Genomic DNA, 18194 nt, shown 5'->3' on the forward strand with positions numbered 1-18194 from the left:
ACAGAGGCCTGAGTTGCCCAGGCCGCAGAGGTGGCCGCACTCCGAGTCGAATGAGGCTGAATCCCCGCAGGAACAGTCCTAGACTGTCTCTCATAGGCAGAAGAGATGCAGGCCTTAATCCAACGCCCAATCGTGGCCGAAGACACCTTCTGACCCATCGTGGCAGGATGAAAGGATACGAAAAGTGCCTCCGACCTCCGAAAGGAAGCCGTTCTGCGGATATAACGCCTCAAATCCCGGCGAACGTCCAGAATGTGCCAAAGGACTTCACGATGATGACTAGGCGAAGGACAAAAATCCGGTAGAACCAGCTCCTGCGAGCGATGAAACCATGAATTCACTTTGGGCGTAAACGCCGGGTCCAGACGAAGCACCACAGTGTTGGGACGAAAAACGCACAGATCCTCCCTGACGGACAAGGCAGCCAATTCGGAAATTCGCCTGGCCGAAGTTATAGCCACAAGAAACGCAACTTGGAAAGACAGAAACTTGAGAGAAATCGAACCAAGAGGCTCAAATGGAGCAACGGTAAGAGCCTGCAGAACCAGCGACAAATCCCAAGTAGGATAGCGATGAACAGTGGGAGGTCTGAGGTTCGTAGCACCATGAAGAAAATCCTTCACCCAAGGGTGATGAGACAAGGAAGTGTAAGGAGGGAAGGATAGGACCGTGGCCAAAGCCACCACCTGACGCCTCAGGGTGGCCGACGCCAGCCCCTTGTCCAATCCCGACTGGAGAAAGCCTAAAACCTCCTGAATAGTTGCAGACGTCGGGTCAACATGAGTCCCCGCACACCAGCGACAAAAGGCTCTCCACGAGGCGGTACCGATCACCGTATCCGGAAGACGGCCTTTCTTCAAGATGACACGTTCAAATGCCAAACGGCCAACTGGAGCCTTTGGGGCTCTGGGTGGCGGATGGCCCCTTGGCAGAGAACAACTCGGTGAGGAGGAATCACCCAAGGATCGGTTACTGAAAACTCCACTAAGTCCGCGAACCATGGTCTGCGTGGCCAATGGGGCGCCACCAGCAACACTTCCGCCCTCTCCACAATCAACTTCCTGATCACCCGCGGGATCAGCGGGATCGGCGGGAAGGCGTACAGCAGCCCGGCCGGCCACCGACACCTCAGCGCGTCTATGTCTTCTGCCAACGGAGTCGGGTAACGGGAGATGAACCGGGGCAGTTGTGCGTTGGCGGGACTGGCGAAAAGATCCACCACCGGCTTTCCGAAACGAAGAGAGGCCTCCTGGAACAGCCTTGGAAGTAGCTGCCATTCTGCTTGATCGATCACCGTCCTGCTGAGCCAGTCCGCACGCGTGTTGGCCGCTCCCGAAATGTGGTCCGCTCGTAACGACAACAGGTGGCGCTCCACCCAGTTGAACAACTTCCCTGACTCCAGCATCAACACCCGTGACTTTGTCCCCCCTTCTCGGTTCATGTGTGCTTTGGTGGACGTGTTGTCCGTGAGGACTAAGACGTGTCGACCCTGAATCAGCGGCCCAAAGTGGAGTAGGGCAAGATGGATCGCTCGAAGCTCGAGGAGATTGATGCTGAGCGCACGTTCCTCCGGGGTCCACTGTCCCTGGGTCACTCGGGCCCCCAGATGGGCCCCCCACCCATGGAGACTGGCATCAGTGGTAACCACTGTACGGTCCGGCTCCAAAAAGCTGCAGCCCTTCAGTAGAGCTGACGACTTCCACCATCGGAGAGACAGCTTGACCTGGGGAGACACAAGTACTTTCCTTGCAGAGTTGGAACAGCCCATCCGCTGGAAAGGGAGGAGCAGCCATTGCAACTGGCGAGAGTGTCTGCGAGCCCACGGCACCACCCGGAAACACGAGACCATCTTTCCCAACAACTGCGACAGAACCAGCATGGACACCGACCTCCTGCTCAGGACCTGGTTCAGCAACATCCGGATGCTCCTCACCCTCTCTGAAGACAGGAACACCTGCCCTTTCACAGAGTCTATCACGGTGCCGAGGTGCAGAATCGAAGTAGAAGGGACGAGTTGGCTCTTTTCTAGATTGACAGTGAAGCCGTGCTCTCGAAAGGTAGAGAGTATGTGCACCATGTCGCGTGCTGCAGATGCCTGGGACGATGAGAGGACTAGAATGTCGTCCAGGTAACATAACACTCTCACCGGAACCGTACTGAGTGTTGCCGCCACCACCGCCACCAACTTGGTGAATGTCCGGGGAGCTGAAGAAAGTCCGAACGGCATTGCACAGTACTGGTAATGCCTGCCCGCATATTTGAAGCGTAGAAATTGTCGATGAGAATGAAGAACCGGAACATGAAGGTAGGCCTCTCGTAAGTCCACCGACTGTAAGAAGTCCCCTTTGCAGACCGAAGCCAGAATCGAATGAAAGGAGTGCATCTTGAAACGACGATAACGCACCACCAGATTCAATTGCTTGAGGTTGAGAATCCCCCTGACACCTCCCGAACTTTTTGGCACCAGAAACAGGACCGAGTAGAATCCGGTCCCCTGTTGATTTAACGGAACCGGTTCTATCGCCTCGAAGATCTGCAGCCAACGGAACTGGACACCTGACGAAACGTCGAGGAGGAAGGTCCGTGAACTCGATCGAAAGGCCCTCTGAAATCGTGCAATGCACCCACATGTCCGGCGTGGACATCTCCCACCGGCGATGAAACGCTTGAAGACGGCCGCCCACCGGACTCGGCGTCGGTGAGTCATTTGCCTCTCCGGAAGGGCTTGGGGTTGGGTCCGCGAAAGGAACGTTTCGACGTGGTCTGAGGTCTGCCACGGTCTTGGAACCGTTGTCTGTCCGTGAAACAGTCAGACGGCTGGAACGATTGCCTGTAGGAGGAGCTGCCTCCTGACCCAGAATAGGATCGAAAGGGCTGGCGTTGAGTGTACGGCACATAACGTCTCTCTTGTTTGCGAAAGGAAGAAGGCAAGACTTTCCTCTTATCTTTATCCTCCACCAAAACTGGATCCAGGGCATCACCAAACAAATTAGATGCTTTATACGGAGCCGCCGCCAGCTTCCATTTCGCTTTAACATCAGTTTTCCATGGACGCAGCCAGAAGAGGCGCCTTGACGTGATGGTAGCCGCCAGCGCTCGCGATGCAAATTTGACGGAATTCAACGAGGCGTCCGCCGAGTATTCAGTGGCTGCGATGATCTTATTAATATTGTGGCGTAGCCTGGTTTCCTCCGGAGGCAGACGCTCTTGAAGCTGACGCAGCCAGATTAGCGAAGCGCGATTGAAGAAGGAAGTGGCAGTGGCAGTCTTGATAGCCCAGGCCCCTGCTTGATGGGACCTCCGGAAGGCAAACTCCGTACGTCTGTCCTCAGACTTAAGACCTTCAAGAGGATCAGACGAAACCATCGAATGAGAGGTAAGGCTTGCCACTGGAGCATCCACTGTGGGCAAGTCCAATAGCTTCTCCAACTCAGGAGCCAGACAAAAAAGCTTTTTATCCAAATTACTGGGAGCGGTGGACGACCCAGGTTGGGCCCAAGGAGCCTGCAACACCTCCGTGAACAGTTGAGGTCACGGGATAAAGTCCTTTTCCTGCTTTACTTGTTTGAACAATGCATCATGCGGACTAGTCTCTGACTGTGCTGTAGGAGGCTGGGCCCCAACTGATCCCAGGTTCATGGTCAACCTAGCCTTGTGCAGAAGAGATTTAAACAAGGCCGGATGAAATAAGCCTGTAAAGGCGGGAGTGTCGGGCAGCAAGCCCTCGTCCTCAGAAAATTCCATGTCATCAGCACATTCCTCCTCGTGGTCAGAACTCTCAGACGAACCGGACTCTCTGTGAGGAGAAGGCCGGGTTTGACGCGAGGGCGAGGAAGACAGCACCCCCGAAGAAGTCCCGGCCGCAGAGGTTTGGGCAGCAGTCTGAGCACTCGCCGCCATAATCGAGGCCAAGGCCGTAGAGAGCATGGCTTGGAAGTCCATCTGCGAAGAGGGCAGAGGGGGGTCCACTGCTCATAGTCCCGCAGCCGTGGGTGTGAACGTGGCAGATGGGCGTCGCCTAGAAGGAGCTGAAACGTCGAGCCCCGCAATCGACACATCTGGCATGGATTGTGACACACCTCTACAGAGGTTCGAAGAAGCGGGCTCCACCATTCCTGGCTCAGACCCACCTGCCGCAGAAGAAGACTGAAGGCTTGGGCCCGCCTCCCGACAGGGTGACAAAGCCGTTGCCTGTTTGGCCTTCTCCCACTGTCGTTCCAAGGCGTTGTGGCGTCTAAGAGCGTCTCTGTCAGCCGCGGACGAGCTCTTAGATGAGTGTGCCCCATGACTGCTTGAGCGAGACTTTTTGCCCGACTTTTTCTTGCGAGACTTAGAGGGCCGTACTGGGCTGGCCTCCGGCTCAACGTCAGAAGAAAACGAGGATATATATATGCAATGGCCACACCCACTGGTAGCCCACGAATTACAATTCTGCGCTCTGCCCCAAGGACTAGGCAGGTATCACGCAAGGGCACCTAGGCCACGCCCTGCCTGGAGGGATATTAAATGGCCAATGACAGTCTCTGGAGGCCCCCCCCCTTCTTTCTTTGGTGCCCAAAGTGGCACAGTACCACTGGAGGGAAGCCTCGTCTGATCCCGCTTTCAGACCAAAGGGAAAGAGGTGTTGGCCCAGACTAGGCCCAACAAAATGGCGGCCGCCCAAGGAACAAAATGGCGGCCCGCTATGATTGTGCAATAATAAACGCCCAACCAGGCCGATAGTACCGTCGCCGCAGCCTCCCCCTGATGCCTTTGCCCCGGGTGCCACGCGGGGACGGCTCTTAACGCTCCAGCTGTAGTTCGGAGGGGCGGCGAGCCACTGTAAACCACACCGCGCCCCCCCCTTTATGGCCACTTACTCCGGAGGCTTCGGGCGACTAGCAGGCCCAACTACGCGGCGCCACCCGCAGAAGCTGACGGGACGGACGCCGGAAAGGAGCCGCGGCTGCAACCGTTTCCAAAAGCGCTGCTCTCTCGATCCGCCGTCTCCTCGCACTCAAATTAGCCGCGTTTGGGGAGCGACAGTAAAACCGCCCTGCCCCAGATGCTCCTGTGGCCGAGAAACACAGCCGGCACCGCCCTGAAGGGACAGACGCCGGCGGCTGTAAGCGCCCCTCGCGCTAGGGTCGGCACGGCCCTGCTCCCCGGGCACGAAACCGATGAGCAGCTGATCAGTGCGAAATGGTAACAGCAAAAAAACAGTGAAAGGGACTCCAAACACCTCCGAAAGAAAGGAAATAAGTAAAAAACCCTCACGCAAACACTAGAGCACAGAGAAAATCCTCCCAGTCTGTCAGCAACTGAGAGAAAGACTGGGGATTCGAGTGCAAAAGGGGGCGTGGTAAGAGCACAGAGTGGGAGTTAATTTAAATATAAGTTCTCTCAGTTGCTGTGAGAGATGAGGATTTTCCCAGTGCTGGAGTGTAGTAGCAGCGTTCTGGAAAATGGCAAGAGCAAACATAGTTGCTTCTGGGTTGCATGTACAGCCCTTCTCTGCTCAGCATACATATAGTGCTGTTATGGTGAAAGTTTCAGAGCAAAGGCCTTGGTGGTGCAGCGGACTAAAGTGCTGTTAAGTAGCACTTAGCTGCCAGCTGCCTGCAATTACTGCGAGTTCAAATCTCACCAGGCTCAAGGTTGACTCAGCCTTCCATCCTTCCGAGGTAGGTAAAATGAGGACCCGGATTGTGGGGGCAATAAGCTGACTTTGTATAAAAAAGAACACCGCTTAGTGGGGGCCGTAAGCCCTACTAAGCAGGTATATACAAAAGTATGAAGGCTATTGCTTAACGCATTGTAAGCTGCCCTGAGTCTCCGGAGAAGGGCGGCATATAAATCAATAAATAATAAATGAATAAATGAATGAATGAATGAAATTTTTCCCTAAAATTCAGCATTACTTTGCACAAGCAAAGGAAAATTGCAGAAATTGCTCATATTTGCTTGCATGAACACAGTATATGTAACATGGATATAGAGCACTAACAATACTTGCATGGTAAGAAAAAAAGTATTTTTTTAAAAAAATGTAGATAATGCCATAGTTCTTCTGTGGTTCTGGGATTGCTTATATTGCGAGTCTCAAAAATATACTTGCAGGTGCCATAAGCCTGGCTCATTAGCTTGAGGGCTATAATACTGAAGCTTTGCAATTTGTTAATACAAAAGAATCTAATGAGGAAAAAATTAAGAGTGTCATAGAATGCCATTGCATATAATTGCAAATTATTCTACCTAACACACCTGCATTATTTTCTTATGGTCTACTGCAGGGGTTCTCAACCCCTGGTCCATGGACTGGCACTGATCCGCAGCATGCTAGTAACCAGTCCGCGCAAACAAGTGAAGCCCTATCCTCAGAATGCAAAGCCACACTCCCTGCAGTCTACGAAAAATCCTTTCTCCACAGAACCGGTCCCTGGTGCCCAAAAGTTTTAGAGCCGCTGGTCTACTATGCCAAAAGAAGATGTTTCTGCTAGTTGATTGATATGGATGACTTCTTCCAGGCATGCCTGCTACTTCTGTCTGCTCTTTTTTTTCTTTTTCTATGATTTGTCCTTCTGCTCTCTTCTCTAAAGTGGAACTGAGAAATGAGAATCTCATTGTTAAGATGAGTAGCACCATAGCTAACAATAATAACTGAGCACCAGTAAATCGAGAAGGTTGTAAGCTAGATTGATTCTTTTAAAAAAAAAATCTCCAAAAAAGGCAATACCAAGCCATTTCTATATTATTCTTATATCTTTAAAGTGATTAAAATGAGTCAGTCATTTAAAGGAAACCAATAGAATGGCAAGACAGTTGCTATTAGTCCAAAAGAAATTACACAATTTGACTGACTGAAAATCTCATACAGTATGGTTTTGTGTTGGTTTACTTTTTGGCATTTAACTAAATCCCAATGTAAGGGTCCCAGTTATTTATTATTCTCATGAAGCTCAGATTAATACAGGAAAGGACAATGTATATTAATGAAAGATAATAGATGCATTATCCAGAAACCTAATTAATAAGGCTTAGATACTTAAAGGAATAGGAAATATATTTAAGATAGGAAAGAAACGGTGAAGATTTCAGAGGTGAAATGAAGAGAGAAGTGAACTTTGTCGATTTGCCATAGTATAAACCGGTTAACTAATCTAACTATTAAAATTTGCAAAACTATTTATTTTATGATTCTCTTCCAAGATTCCATGCCATGAAAAATACTTTGGAATTTAGACTGAATCAACATACGTATTGTTATTCATTCTACAAAGAGTCTCGTGTTTTCCATATATATAATATATATGTTGATTTCTTTCTCAAGGCCCCTCCCATCCCAAAATTTATTTGTAGCAGAAGGGATTAAAGTAGAGAGCAAATTATATTTGTTCTAAACTTCGCTTTTGACAAGTAATAGCCAAGTTAAATCTTGGGGAAAATAAATGTCTCTTCTTTTATCTGAAAGTAAAGATACCATCCTCCCATAGATTAAGTGCCTAGGGAGATGGCTTTATTTTGTCTAATGGCTGAGTAAGGCTGACCTAGACAAGTAGGAGGCAGAAGGAATGAAGCATATTTTTAAAATTGGGTTGGGGAAGAGATTGAGACCTCTGGTTCCAATTGGTGCTTCCAAAGCTTGCAATTACTAATGTATGCATCCGTTGGCTTGTATTTGTGGTCCTTGTTATTCAAAAGAGTCCAACTGCAAGATAAAGCTGGATAACAACCTAAATCTCAAATTAAGGAAAACTGCGAAATTAAGTTCCAGAGACAATAGTCCTCCTCTAATTCCCACTTCCTCTCTGTACTTCCAGTAACAATTATCTACACCAGGGGTGTCAAACTCAAGGCCCATGGGCCGAATCTGTGCTTAGATCTAGCCCACGGGGCCAACCTGGAAACAGTGAAAGATTGGTCCACATTGCCTCTGCCAGCAAAAACAGAGCTGCAGGAGGCCGTCGCAGCCGAAAACGGAGCTTGGGAGACTGTTTTTTGACAGAGTGCTTGGGCTGCCACAGGCACCCGTGACACGAGTGATGTTGAGCTGACCACGCCGCCCCTGGCCACACCCAGCCCGCGCCCCCCCTCGAGGTCAAACACAACCCTGATGCAGCCCTCAATGAAATCGAGTTTGACACCCCTGATCTACACAGTGTACCTGGAATTATTAATTGGAATTATCTCTTTTCCATATGTGGCTCATGTTGGCTTCATGGCTCTATATACTGTTTCATCATCTCCGCAAATTCAATAGAGGAACTTCTTGATTGCTCTAATAGTTATTAGTGCTGTCTGAAAATGACCCACGGGCTTTGGGTCTGGTTAGCAGTGTCTGAAACAAACTACAAGAATGTCAGATTGATGACATACAGTATGTGTCATGACATCATTCTGCATCCTGATTATGCAGTAATGAGTCCTAACCTTTATAACGTATGGATTCCATAATTTAATTGTATGCAATTATTAAATCTGTGGTCCCTTCTTCAGGATAAAAAAATGAAAAAGCCAGTGGTGTTATGGAAGTGAGAATCTAATAGCCTTATTGAAACATTTGCTACCTATACCTAGGAATCCAAGGGTTGTGGGATAGATGCATTTACACAAGCACCACTCTCAGTGCACGAACCGCAAAAGGTTTTTCCATGTCAGTTTGGAAGATGCAAATTGGAAGTTGAAGGGAAATCGTTTTAACAGCCCTATTCATGACCAGGAACAGTTTAAACTCAGTTATAAACTCTTTTTTTGTATTGTTCCGGGGAACAGTTGAAAGAGACAGAAATATTATGAATGTGATATTACCCAGAATAAGGTCAGGGTATGTTTTCTCTGTCATTCCAGAGTTGTGAACACAAATTAATGTTTTAAGTTATAAGAATCCATCACTATATTAGGGGGGACTTCACAAGAGCAAGAGCAGTTTGATGGTAGAACCAGGTATTCGAACAGGTGGGTGTTGTTCCTGCTTCAGTGGGTCAGTAGTTAAACATCTATTGAAGATGCTTTATTTAGAATTATCCCAATGGCCAGGGCAATGAACTCTGATTCGTACACAATGTTTTAATGCTAATTAGATTTGAGTTTAAGCTCAGCCTTGATTACGGTTGATGTTGGTAGCAGTAGCTGTACGCATGTTCACCCAAACTCTTCTACACCAAACACCTTGAATTGCATCTGGAAGCTGACTGGTAACAATGTAGTTCAAGGATTAATGGTGTTATATGGGTGAAATGAAAAGCACCCTAGATATTTGGCAAGTTGTGTCCTGGACAGATTGTAGTTTCCAAGTGGTTTTCAATGCAGTCACACATAGTGTGGAGTTTGGAGTGGTCCAAATGGAAGATCATAGGACGTGTTTATTGTGTTACTGTGAGAAGAGCATTCAGGTCCAGATAAGGATGCAATTAACTTGCAAGATGGAGTTCTATAAAGATTGTCCTGACCATTGCTGCCAAGTGGTCATTTGAGCAGGAGCTGAGGGCCTATGCAGTTTGCTGGTTTCGCCCCAGCAAACCAATAGTGACGGCGGCGGGAGGCTCCGCCTACGCGCCTGGACATCATCACGGATGCTCTGCACATGCACATGCTCCCGGTTCCAAACCGGTAGTGAAGGTAAGTGGAACCCACTACTGGGCCTATGTATCAGTTGTACCTAGAGGAGTGCCACCCGGTTGTCATTAAGGCATCCTTAGAACCAAATCCACTAAATCTTTTTAGGATTGAGCCTAATCTGTTCCTTCCTATCCAGACCCTTGAAGCCTCCAGGCATCAGGATAGTACTGCTGTTGGGCCAGGCATCAGAATACAGAACAGTATCCTGATAAATTGTAAAGCTAAATATTCAAAGATATTCTTCTGGTAGCCCAAGGTAAAATACAGAAACCAGTAGCCAGAATGCATGCACACATATCCCTTCTGTACCACATATAGATCGGTGAATGTCAATTTCTGAGAATGACTGAACAATTTTATCAAATTTCTGTCAGATATCTGTGTGGCCCAACTGGGTATTAATTTAGCAGATTGATATGTCTCAGATACCCACATTTCTAGATTCTTATTTAAAAAAAATCCTTATCTAATGCAGGTAGTCCTTGACTTAAAGACATTCATTTAGTAACTGTTCAAAGTTGTAACAGCACTGAAAACAGGCACTTATGATTGGTTCCACCCTTATAACCGTTGCAGTACCCCACTGTCACGTGAACCAAATCTGACAGGGGTCATGTGACTGTTATTTGTAACCTTTCCAGTTGGCTTCCAACAAGCAAAGGTCAACGGAGAAAGCCAGATTCATTTAACAAGCACATGATTCACTTAACAACTGCAGTGAGCTACTTAACAACTGTGGCAAAAAGGTCATAAAATGGGGCACAACTCACTTAACACCTGTCTTGCTTAGTAACATAAATTTTGGGCTCCTTTGTGGTTGTGAATTGAGGACTACTTGTAGATATATTTATGTTTATATTCTTTCTGAAAATTGGGGAAGTTGGACATCAATTGCCTGGAAAAAATATTTGAAGTTTGTATTTTGACTTAAATCTACGATGCCTATTGTATTGTTCTACCTGTGAATCTTTTAAAAATACTTAGAAAACAATGAGCTGGTTAATTTAAGTGACTCATGGTTTGTAACAGTGACTGATGCACTGTGATGTCTTCTAAACATCTTTGTTGTAGAGAAACAGAAGACAACAAATTAATTAAAAATGAATGGAATGAGAATTGGCATAGGTTATGAAGATGGTTCAGTATAAGTTATTCAAGTTTCTGAGAAAAGGGCAATAAGTTGATTTATATGAAGAGATATTGTTCCAAGTTGGATCTGTCAATTTTTTTACTCAAAAATAAGAAAGGAAAAAACATTCTTGGTATTTTATATTGTATATGTTTTAATACTCAACTGGTATTTTATGCTATGAGATTGAGCAAATTTTTAAAAAATCAGCTTTTAACTCACTACCAACTCTAATGTTTGACTGAGATTTACAGAGTCCTGATGAAATTTATTGTTCTGAATCTCAAATAAAATATTTGCTACTTATGATCTCTATAGACTTCATTATTATCCTCTAAAATAACAAAGGACTGTGGACATAACCAATTTAGAAGTGTGAATAATATTTACCTCTCTATGATTTTTTTTATTTTTACAAGGATGTTGATTTTAAAAAAACAACAGAAAAAGCTGGTATTATAGATTAGATTGAAATGTTTATGTCTTCTAAATTTTCTAAAAGCCTTTAAAGCTTTAATTAAGAACTTAGTAGTCTCTTGTATGTGGCAGATGCATTAGCGGTTGAGTTAAAAGCAGTATCGCAAAAACCTACCGGTACTTCGAAATGCTTTGCAATTATTTAATCTGTTTTCCTACAGCCCTAAAATGAAATTGCTTTAGTATTCTGTTGTATTTATATAATAAGGTTTTTATGTAAATTTTAATAGACTTTTTTTCAAGCTGTCTACTTCTACATATTCGGATACAAGCTATCAGTAGCAGATACATGCGAAAACATGAGCTTCCAGTAAATGGAGTATTGTTCCTCATGACCCTGATATAGAAAATAGTAGAGTAAGGAATGAAATGAGATGAAACAGGCTAATCGCCTCTTCTCATGTTTAATTAAGGGACATGACGTTATAGCTTCAGGCGTTCCTTCCCATAGCAGAATGGAGTGAGCTAGCAATTGCATTTCTCCTTCCTCACAGCTTCTCAACTAATTTATTCCTGAGAAACCTTCTGGAATAGATTTGAAAAGTGCATACAAAGAGAATGAGGGAGTAAAAACTTGTGTGAATGGAAATCTACTTATCTAACATGGGATTCCAGTCCCATGTTAGATAAGTTTTATGCCCCCACCATTTTTTCCCTCCTAGTGAGTGAAAATTCTTTACAGCCTATCACCTTATTGATGTAATATCATGGCAAGAAGAAGAAAGTAAACATATATATTTCATTTTAATATTTTTTTTTAGTAAGGAGAGTTCTGATATCTTCTAGAACTCATCAAAAGTTGTAGAAACTGTGTTACATTTATGGAAACCTGAATCTTATCTATTTATCTATTTAATTTATATCCCTCTTTTATTATTTTTATAAACAACACAAGGTGGCAAATATATCTAATACTCCTTCCTCCTCCTATTTTCCTCACAACAGCAACCCTGTGAGGTGGGTTGGGCTGAGAGAGAGTGACTGGCACAAAGTCACCCACCAGGCTTTCATGGCTAAAGTAGGACCTGAATTCAAGGTCTCCTCTCAGTTTCTAGCCTGATGCCTTAACCACTACTAGACCAAATTGGATCTCTCTTTTTTTTTAAAAAAAAATGCTTATTAGATTATATTTCTATTTATAATAACCAAAATACATGGCTGCTCATAGCTCCTTTCAGGAATAAAAGACCAGAGCTGACATTTTATTGTAGGTAGGGTAGCTGACTTAGTTATCCATATTTTGGGGAGCTTGTTTATGGGAAGACACTGTTGGCTGAACATGGAGCATCATGTAACTTTTTTATATTGTTTTGTAAATGTTGCTGTAATCATAATAGATTATATTTTAGATACAATGATGTTTGTACAGTAATGACTGAAAAATATTAAACCCCTACTGTTTAGATAACAGACTGTTGAGGATGAAAAGAGCATCATGTTATTATAGGAATATGATTATTACCGAACTGGTTGGGTTGGCAATATATAAACCATCAATGTATGTTTGTAGTGAAAATATATTGTATAGCTTTAAGACTGCTGTATTGCATCACACTGTGTCCTGATTGGTTAGCTCTGTTGCCCATATCCTTAAGAGGAAGATAGAAACATGGCTTGCTCTCTTTGTTTCAATTTTTTTTCAACATTTTTTTTCAAATTTTTTACTACCGGTTCTGTGGGTGTGGCTTGGTGGGTGTGGCATGGCTTGGTGGGCGTGACTTGGTGGGCGTGGCAGGGGAAGGATACTGTAAAATCTCCATTCCCATCCCACTACAGGGGAAGTTTACTGCAAAATCCCCATTTCCTCCCGATCAACTGGGAGGCACAGAATAGATGGGGGCGGGGCCAGTCAGAATTTTTACTACCGGTTCTCGAACTACTCAAAATTTCCACTACCGGTTCTCCCGAACTGGTCAGAACCTGCTGAAACCCACCTCTGCTCTCAGCCCAATTCAACTCACAGGGTTGTTGTGGGGAAAATAGGAAGAAGATAAATTTGCTGCCTTGATTTATTTGTGAAAAAAATAAAAGCAGGAAATAAATAAATAAAATAAAATAAATAATACAAAGTCAGACATGGGGAGTTCATGGGCATGCCATATTGCTAATTGCTTTATATTTGTCACTAACATGAATGGCTTATCAGGCAGTTTGTAACAAAACTATATATCCTGTTGCCTATATTACAGCACTTTTAATGTCATACTTATACCTTAGATCCTAAAAAGCCTTCTATGTATCTATTGTCCATGATGTTTATATTTTATAGGTGTTGAAAATTCATGCTGGCATGAAAGGGGAATCAGAGAGAAAAGAGGGATGCTAGAATTATTTTCCAAGACTACGTAGTTATTATAAAAAATGAAATAACATGTCATTTATCCAAAACTCTTGACATTTTCATATGAATCTCTAACATATTTGTTTTCTCTATTGTATAGCGTGTTTTACATAGCTGTGTATTCAAATTTAGGGACCTTATCTTCTATGTTATTCATATTTTGAAAATTATTTAAAAGAAAAGGAAATACATCATTGTTCATTATGGCAACAAAACTGTTCTTCAAGGCTGAAAAAACACAGACACACTTAAATGAATATTGGACGGAGTTGTTCTCCAATCTCCAAAGCATGTCTTATAAATAATTTTTGAAGCATGGACAATACTTTATGTCTAGTATGTTGTTGATGGAGATGAAAATTCTTGCATAATGATTAGTAACAGAAGAAATCTGTTTCACAAATGGAACTCCTTCATGGAATCATAGAATTGGAAAGGACATCAGAACTCATTCAATTCAATATTGTACTCGGTGTGGAACCTGCTAAGAAAAGGGAACATAACACTTTATGAGGCAATCTGCAAGAATTCTAATATAGATCTTGAATCTAATTCCCCATAATATTAGCCTGCTGATTCTGGTCCTATCTTGTTGGACAACAGAATTGAAATACCGGTAGCTTTAGAAATCTGAAGACTGCTATCATTGCTCCTCAATCTTCTTGTCTGTCCAGCTAAACATATAGCAATAGAATTTAGACTTTGCAGCCCTCTCTAAGCAGTTTACAGAGTCAGCCTATTGCCCCTAACAATCTGGGTCCTCATTTTACCGACCTCAGAAGGATGGAAGGCTGAGTCAATCTTGAGTCTGGTGAGATTCGATGCAGGCAGCTGGTAGTCAGCAGAAATAGCCTGCAGTACTGGATTCTAACCACTGTGGCTCATATGCCATTCCTTCAACTTTTCTTCATTAGGCTTGGTTTTTAGTCTCTTGTGTTCTTGGTAGCCTCTGATCCTTGGTAGCCCTCTGTCAGTAGGTATCAGCCTTTTTGATCAAAAGCTACTACTCTCCTTCAAAAAACCTGGAACTATGGCTCTAGGATTCCTCACCAATCTTTTTTATGGATTGTTATAGTACAAACATATCTAGAATGAGCCCAAGACTATAAACAACTTCCTTAATCATATATACAGCTTACCTTCTTTGGGTTGAAAGAGAAGTGGATTAACATGCTTTTGCTATACTTTGATACAAGTAGCATGGTTTTAATATTTGTGCAGCATGATACTATAGTATAATCAACGTTAACGCATATATCTTTGGTAAATATATAACTTAGAACTGACGGACATCTTTGCGTCTTTTAATGAAGAGAATTTTGGCAATTTCACAAATGCTTTTTGCTCTGCGTACCAAAGGCCCATAACAGGAGAATAATCTTTTGGTAAATATATGTTAATGTGTTCGGTTATAAATAAATCTGTCATTTTTCATATTTATTTCAAACAGATAAGAACAGCGTCAGTCTTTTAATGGCTTTCTTGGATTGTTTCCCCTTCAGCCAGTCCAACTTTAGTGAAGGAGGATGAAAACTGCATCTACTTTGCTGGACACTCTCTTGGTCTTCAACCAAAGAAAATTAAAACTTACTTGGATGAAGAACTTGACAAGTGGGCTAAAGTGTGAGTAGTTCTCTCAGGTACAATACACTGAATATGTATGTTTGAGAGCAATGTGTTGAAGATGAATAGGAGAATATCCCCTTTTCTAGGAAGACTTAATACCACATTAGAACTTATCCTTCTAAAAGAATATTACTTTAAAAGATCTGACTTATTTTATTTATTTATTTATTTATTTATTTATTTATTTATTTATTTATTTATTTCTCCCTCCCTTTTTATTATTCCAAATAACAAGACAGCGAGCACACACAATACTCCTTCCTCCTCCTATTTTCCCCACAACAACAACCCTGTGAGGTGAATTAGGCTGAGAGAGATTGACTAGTTCAAAGTCACCCAGCTGGTTTTTCATGCCTGAGGTGGGACTAGAATCCACTGCCTCCTAGTTTCTAGCCTGGTACCTTCGCTACTATAATATGGGAAAATGAAACAATTACAATAAGTTTTTTTTACACAGTTCCATTTGGTTAGATTATTTGAAGAGTACAATCAAGATTTTAATGACTGCAATTTAAATAATGAGGTCCTATATATTTTTACCCACTAGTAGTTCTGACAGTGTTCAATTGGAATTATAGTTATGTGAGTGAGTATAGGACCTTAATCTGTTTTATTATAGAAGTTAGGACTGCATTGTTGAACCTTTATCTTAGTTGTGTGATTCAAATCCTCATGTTATATACCTGTATTTAAGTCTCCAGTCTTTATCATATGTTTTCTTCAAATAATGTTTTCTTTTTGAAAGAGCTATCCATACAAACTGTATGATGTTTGTTTCTGGACTGTGTATCTTGGCATTTGCTTTCTTAATCCTAGACCAACTTGACTAGGACAAAATCTTTGCAGCTGCAGGCTTTTGCCAAGGCATGTAACTTCTGATTCTGAAATCTTAAAATTCAAGTTTTAAAACATGAACCAGATTAGATCTGAATTTTTGCGGTATATATTAATATTTGAAATGCTGCTATGATTTGGTAAGATCTTTTTTCTGTCCCGACTTGCCCAACTTAATTTGCTTATTCTATGTTTACGAAACATCTCAAAACCAGCAGTAATTATTTTGCATTATCATCAAGTGCATTATATCGTTACATTTTTCAATGTTCTAAAAGTCACTTTTCTTGATCGTTTAAAATTGTAAGACTGTTTTCACATGACAGTAAAATTACCAGAACGTTAATGTATCTTCAACATTAAAATAAAAATATGTTCAAGTTGAATATATTTAAATTTAAAAATCATGTATGTGTTGATTCTCAAGAAACCATTTATAAACGTGCTATATAGAAGTGTAGCAGTTCAAAATCAAACGGGAACAAAAAGAGATGAGAATTATTTTTGCTTGGTTTGATTTTCTTATTACCATTTTATGAAATTCACATACATGAAAACATTCTTCAGTCTTTACACATTTCTAAATTTGAAGATGGAGTTCTCTGTTTAAAAATGCATATAAAAATCTATACATTGTGGAAATAAAAAAATAAATAAATAAGGAAAAGTTCTTGCAAAGTGAATATGTTCCAAAAATGTCTAAACAAATAAGCACGTTTCTGTTCATGTTTAAAGTCATAATTTCTGTCTATACTTAAAAAGAAAAGGAACAAAAAATCATGGTCATACCAGAAGAAGCCAAATTAGGGCTGAAAAACATAAATGTTAGAGGGAAAAAAGATGAATATACTAATATCAAAATATGTTATTTTACATTGTTCTTGGTAAATATAATGCTGAGGAAATAATCCATATCCATTTCTTCAGTCATCATAATTCCAGAGATTTTATTTCTGCCTTTTATTTTGAATAGAGGAACTTTGTTGGCTTAGTTTTTAATCCATTAATCAAGCTCTTAATTATTAAATTATATTAAGGCTACTATCCTGTACACATAGGAAAATAATTCTTATTGAATTCAGTGGAACTCAACTATTTTGGTAGAAGTTTGCTGGTCAATGACCGAAATAAAATGATTGACTGAGTAGTATAAGTCTGAAAAATAATGCTTATGCAGTTTTTCTTAAAAACAGAAAATCAAAGTCAATAAAAGTGTCATGGCTCCATTTAAAATCACTGTGAGGCAAAGAAAGGGCAAACGAGAACATTTTAACTTTTTAAGTCATATTCTTCTCTGTGTTCATCTAGCGTAACACTGCACTTTGCCAGCCACTTAAAAAATGCAGTCTTATCTATTTTTCTATGATTATCATAGCAGATCAAAGCAATTGCTGACTTCATCGAAGAGGTAAAAGTTAAATAGCTCTTTCCTCCATTCATACGAGACCCACAGAAGTAATATTTAATCTTCCATAACTTGCTATTTCATTAGTTGATTTTTCCATGCATGAGTTGTGACAACAAAAGGATGTGAGGATGAAGAGAAACATATTTAACCTTTGTTGGAGATAGCTATCTTAGAGCAGTTGTCCAAATGCGATTCACAATCGCATTTGGTATTTATGTCAGAAGCAGTGAAGGATGTGGCAACCATCACCTGTGGCTCAAGACTTTGTAGAATACTTTGTAGAATATGGAGGACTATTTTGTAACCATGCAATTCTGCCTGTAAGAAAGGTGTTAATCAAAAATTTACAAATCAAATAATCAAGGGTTCTTTACCATTGGCATGATTCATATGGCAGGCCCAGGTACCTTTGTTGAACGCCCTATATTAGTTTCTTATTGGCAAATCTCATAGCTTTTGAAATCCTTCTATGAAATCTTGTGAGGTTTTGAATAAGAATATCAAAATCTGACAAGATATAAAAAAGGAGTATATTTGGAAAACAGAGGAAATAGGAAGAAGAAGAACAGATGGGAAGAACAGTATTGTACACATGGAATTCCGAACAAAAACACTCAAAGTAGGCTAAGATATCAAAAGTCAGGAGGATTCAGAATGAAAGCAAAGTCATGCATTTTTAGGCATTGGAGCAGGGGTGAAATCCAAATTTTTTCCCTACCGGTTCTGGGGGCATGGGAGGGGAAGAATATTGCAAAATCTCCATTCCCACCCCACTCCAGGGG

The 18194-nt window shown here is 42.1% G+C and overlaps 1 protein-coding gene across 6 annotated transcripts in view; it reads left to right on the forward strand.

Moving 5' to 3' along the window:
- The window catches only part of KYNU (kynureninase), a 130599-nt gene that overhangs the window by 22073 nt on the left and 90332 nt on the right, over positions 1-18194 (forward strand). For all 6 annotated transcript variants that reach the window (XM_034424575.3, XM_034424566.3, XM_034424548.3 and 3 more), the window contains one exon: positions 15047-15167. In XM_034424575.3, coding sequence (XP_034280466.1) covers positions 15047-15167 — 121 coding nt within the window. The remainder of the gene's footprint in view (positions 1-15046; positions 15168-18194) is intronic.

Source organism: Pantherophis guttatus, chromosome 1 (assembly GCF_059756535.1).
Source record: "Pantherophis guttatus breed Tessera chromosome 1, ASM5975653v1, whole genome shotgun sequence".
Lineage (NCBI taxonomy): Eukaryota > Metazoa > Chordata > Lepidosauria > Squamata > Colubridae > Pantherophis > Pantherophis guttatus.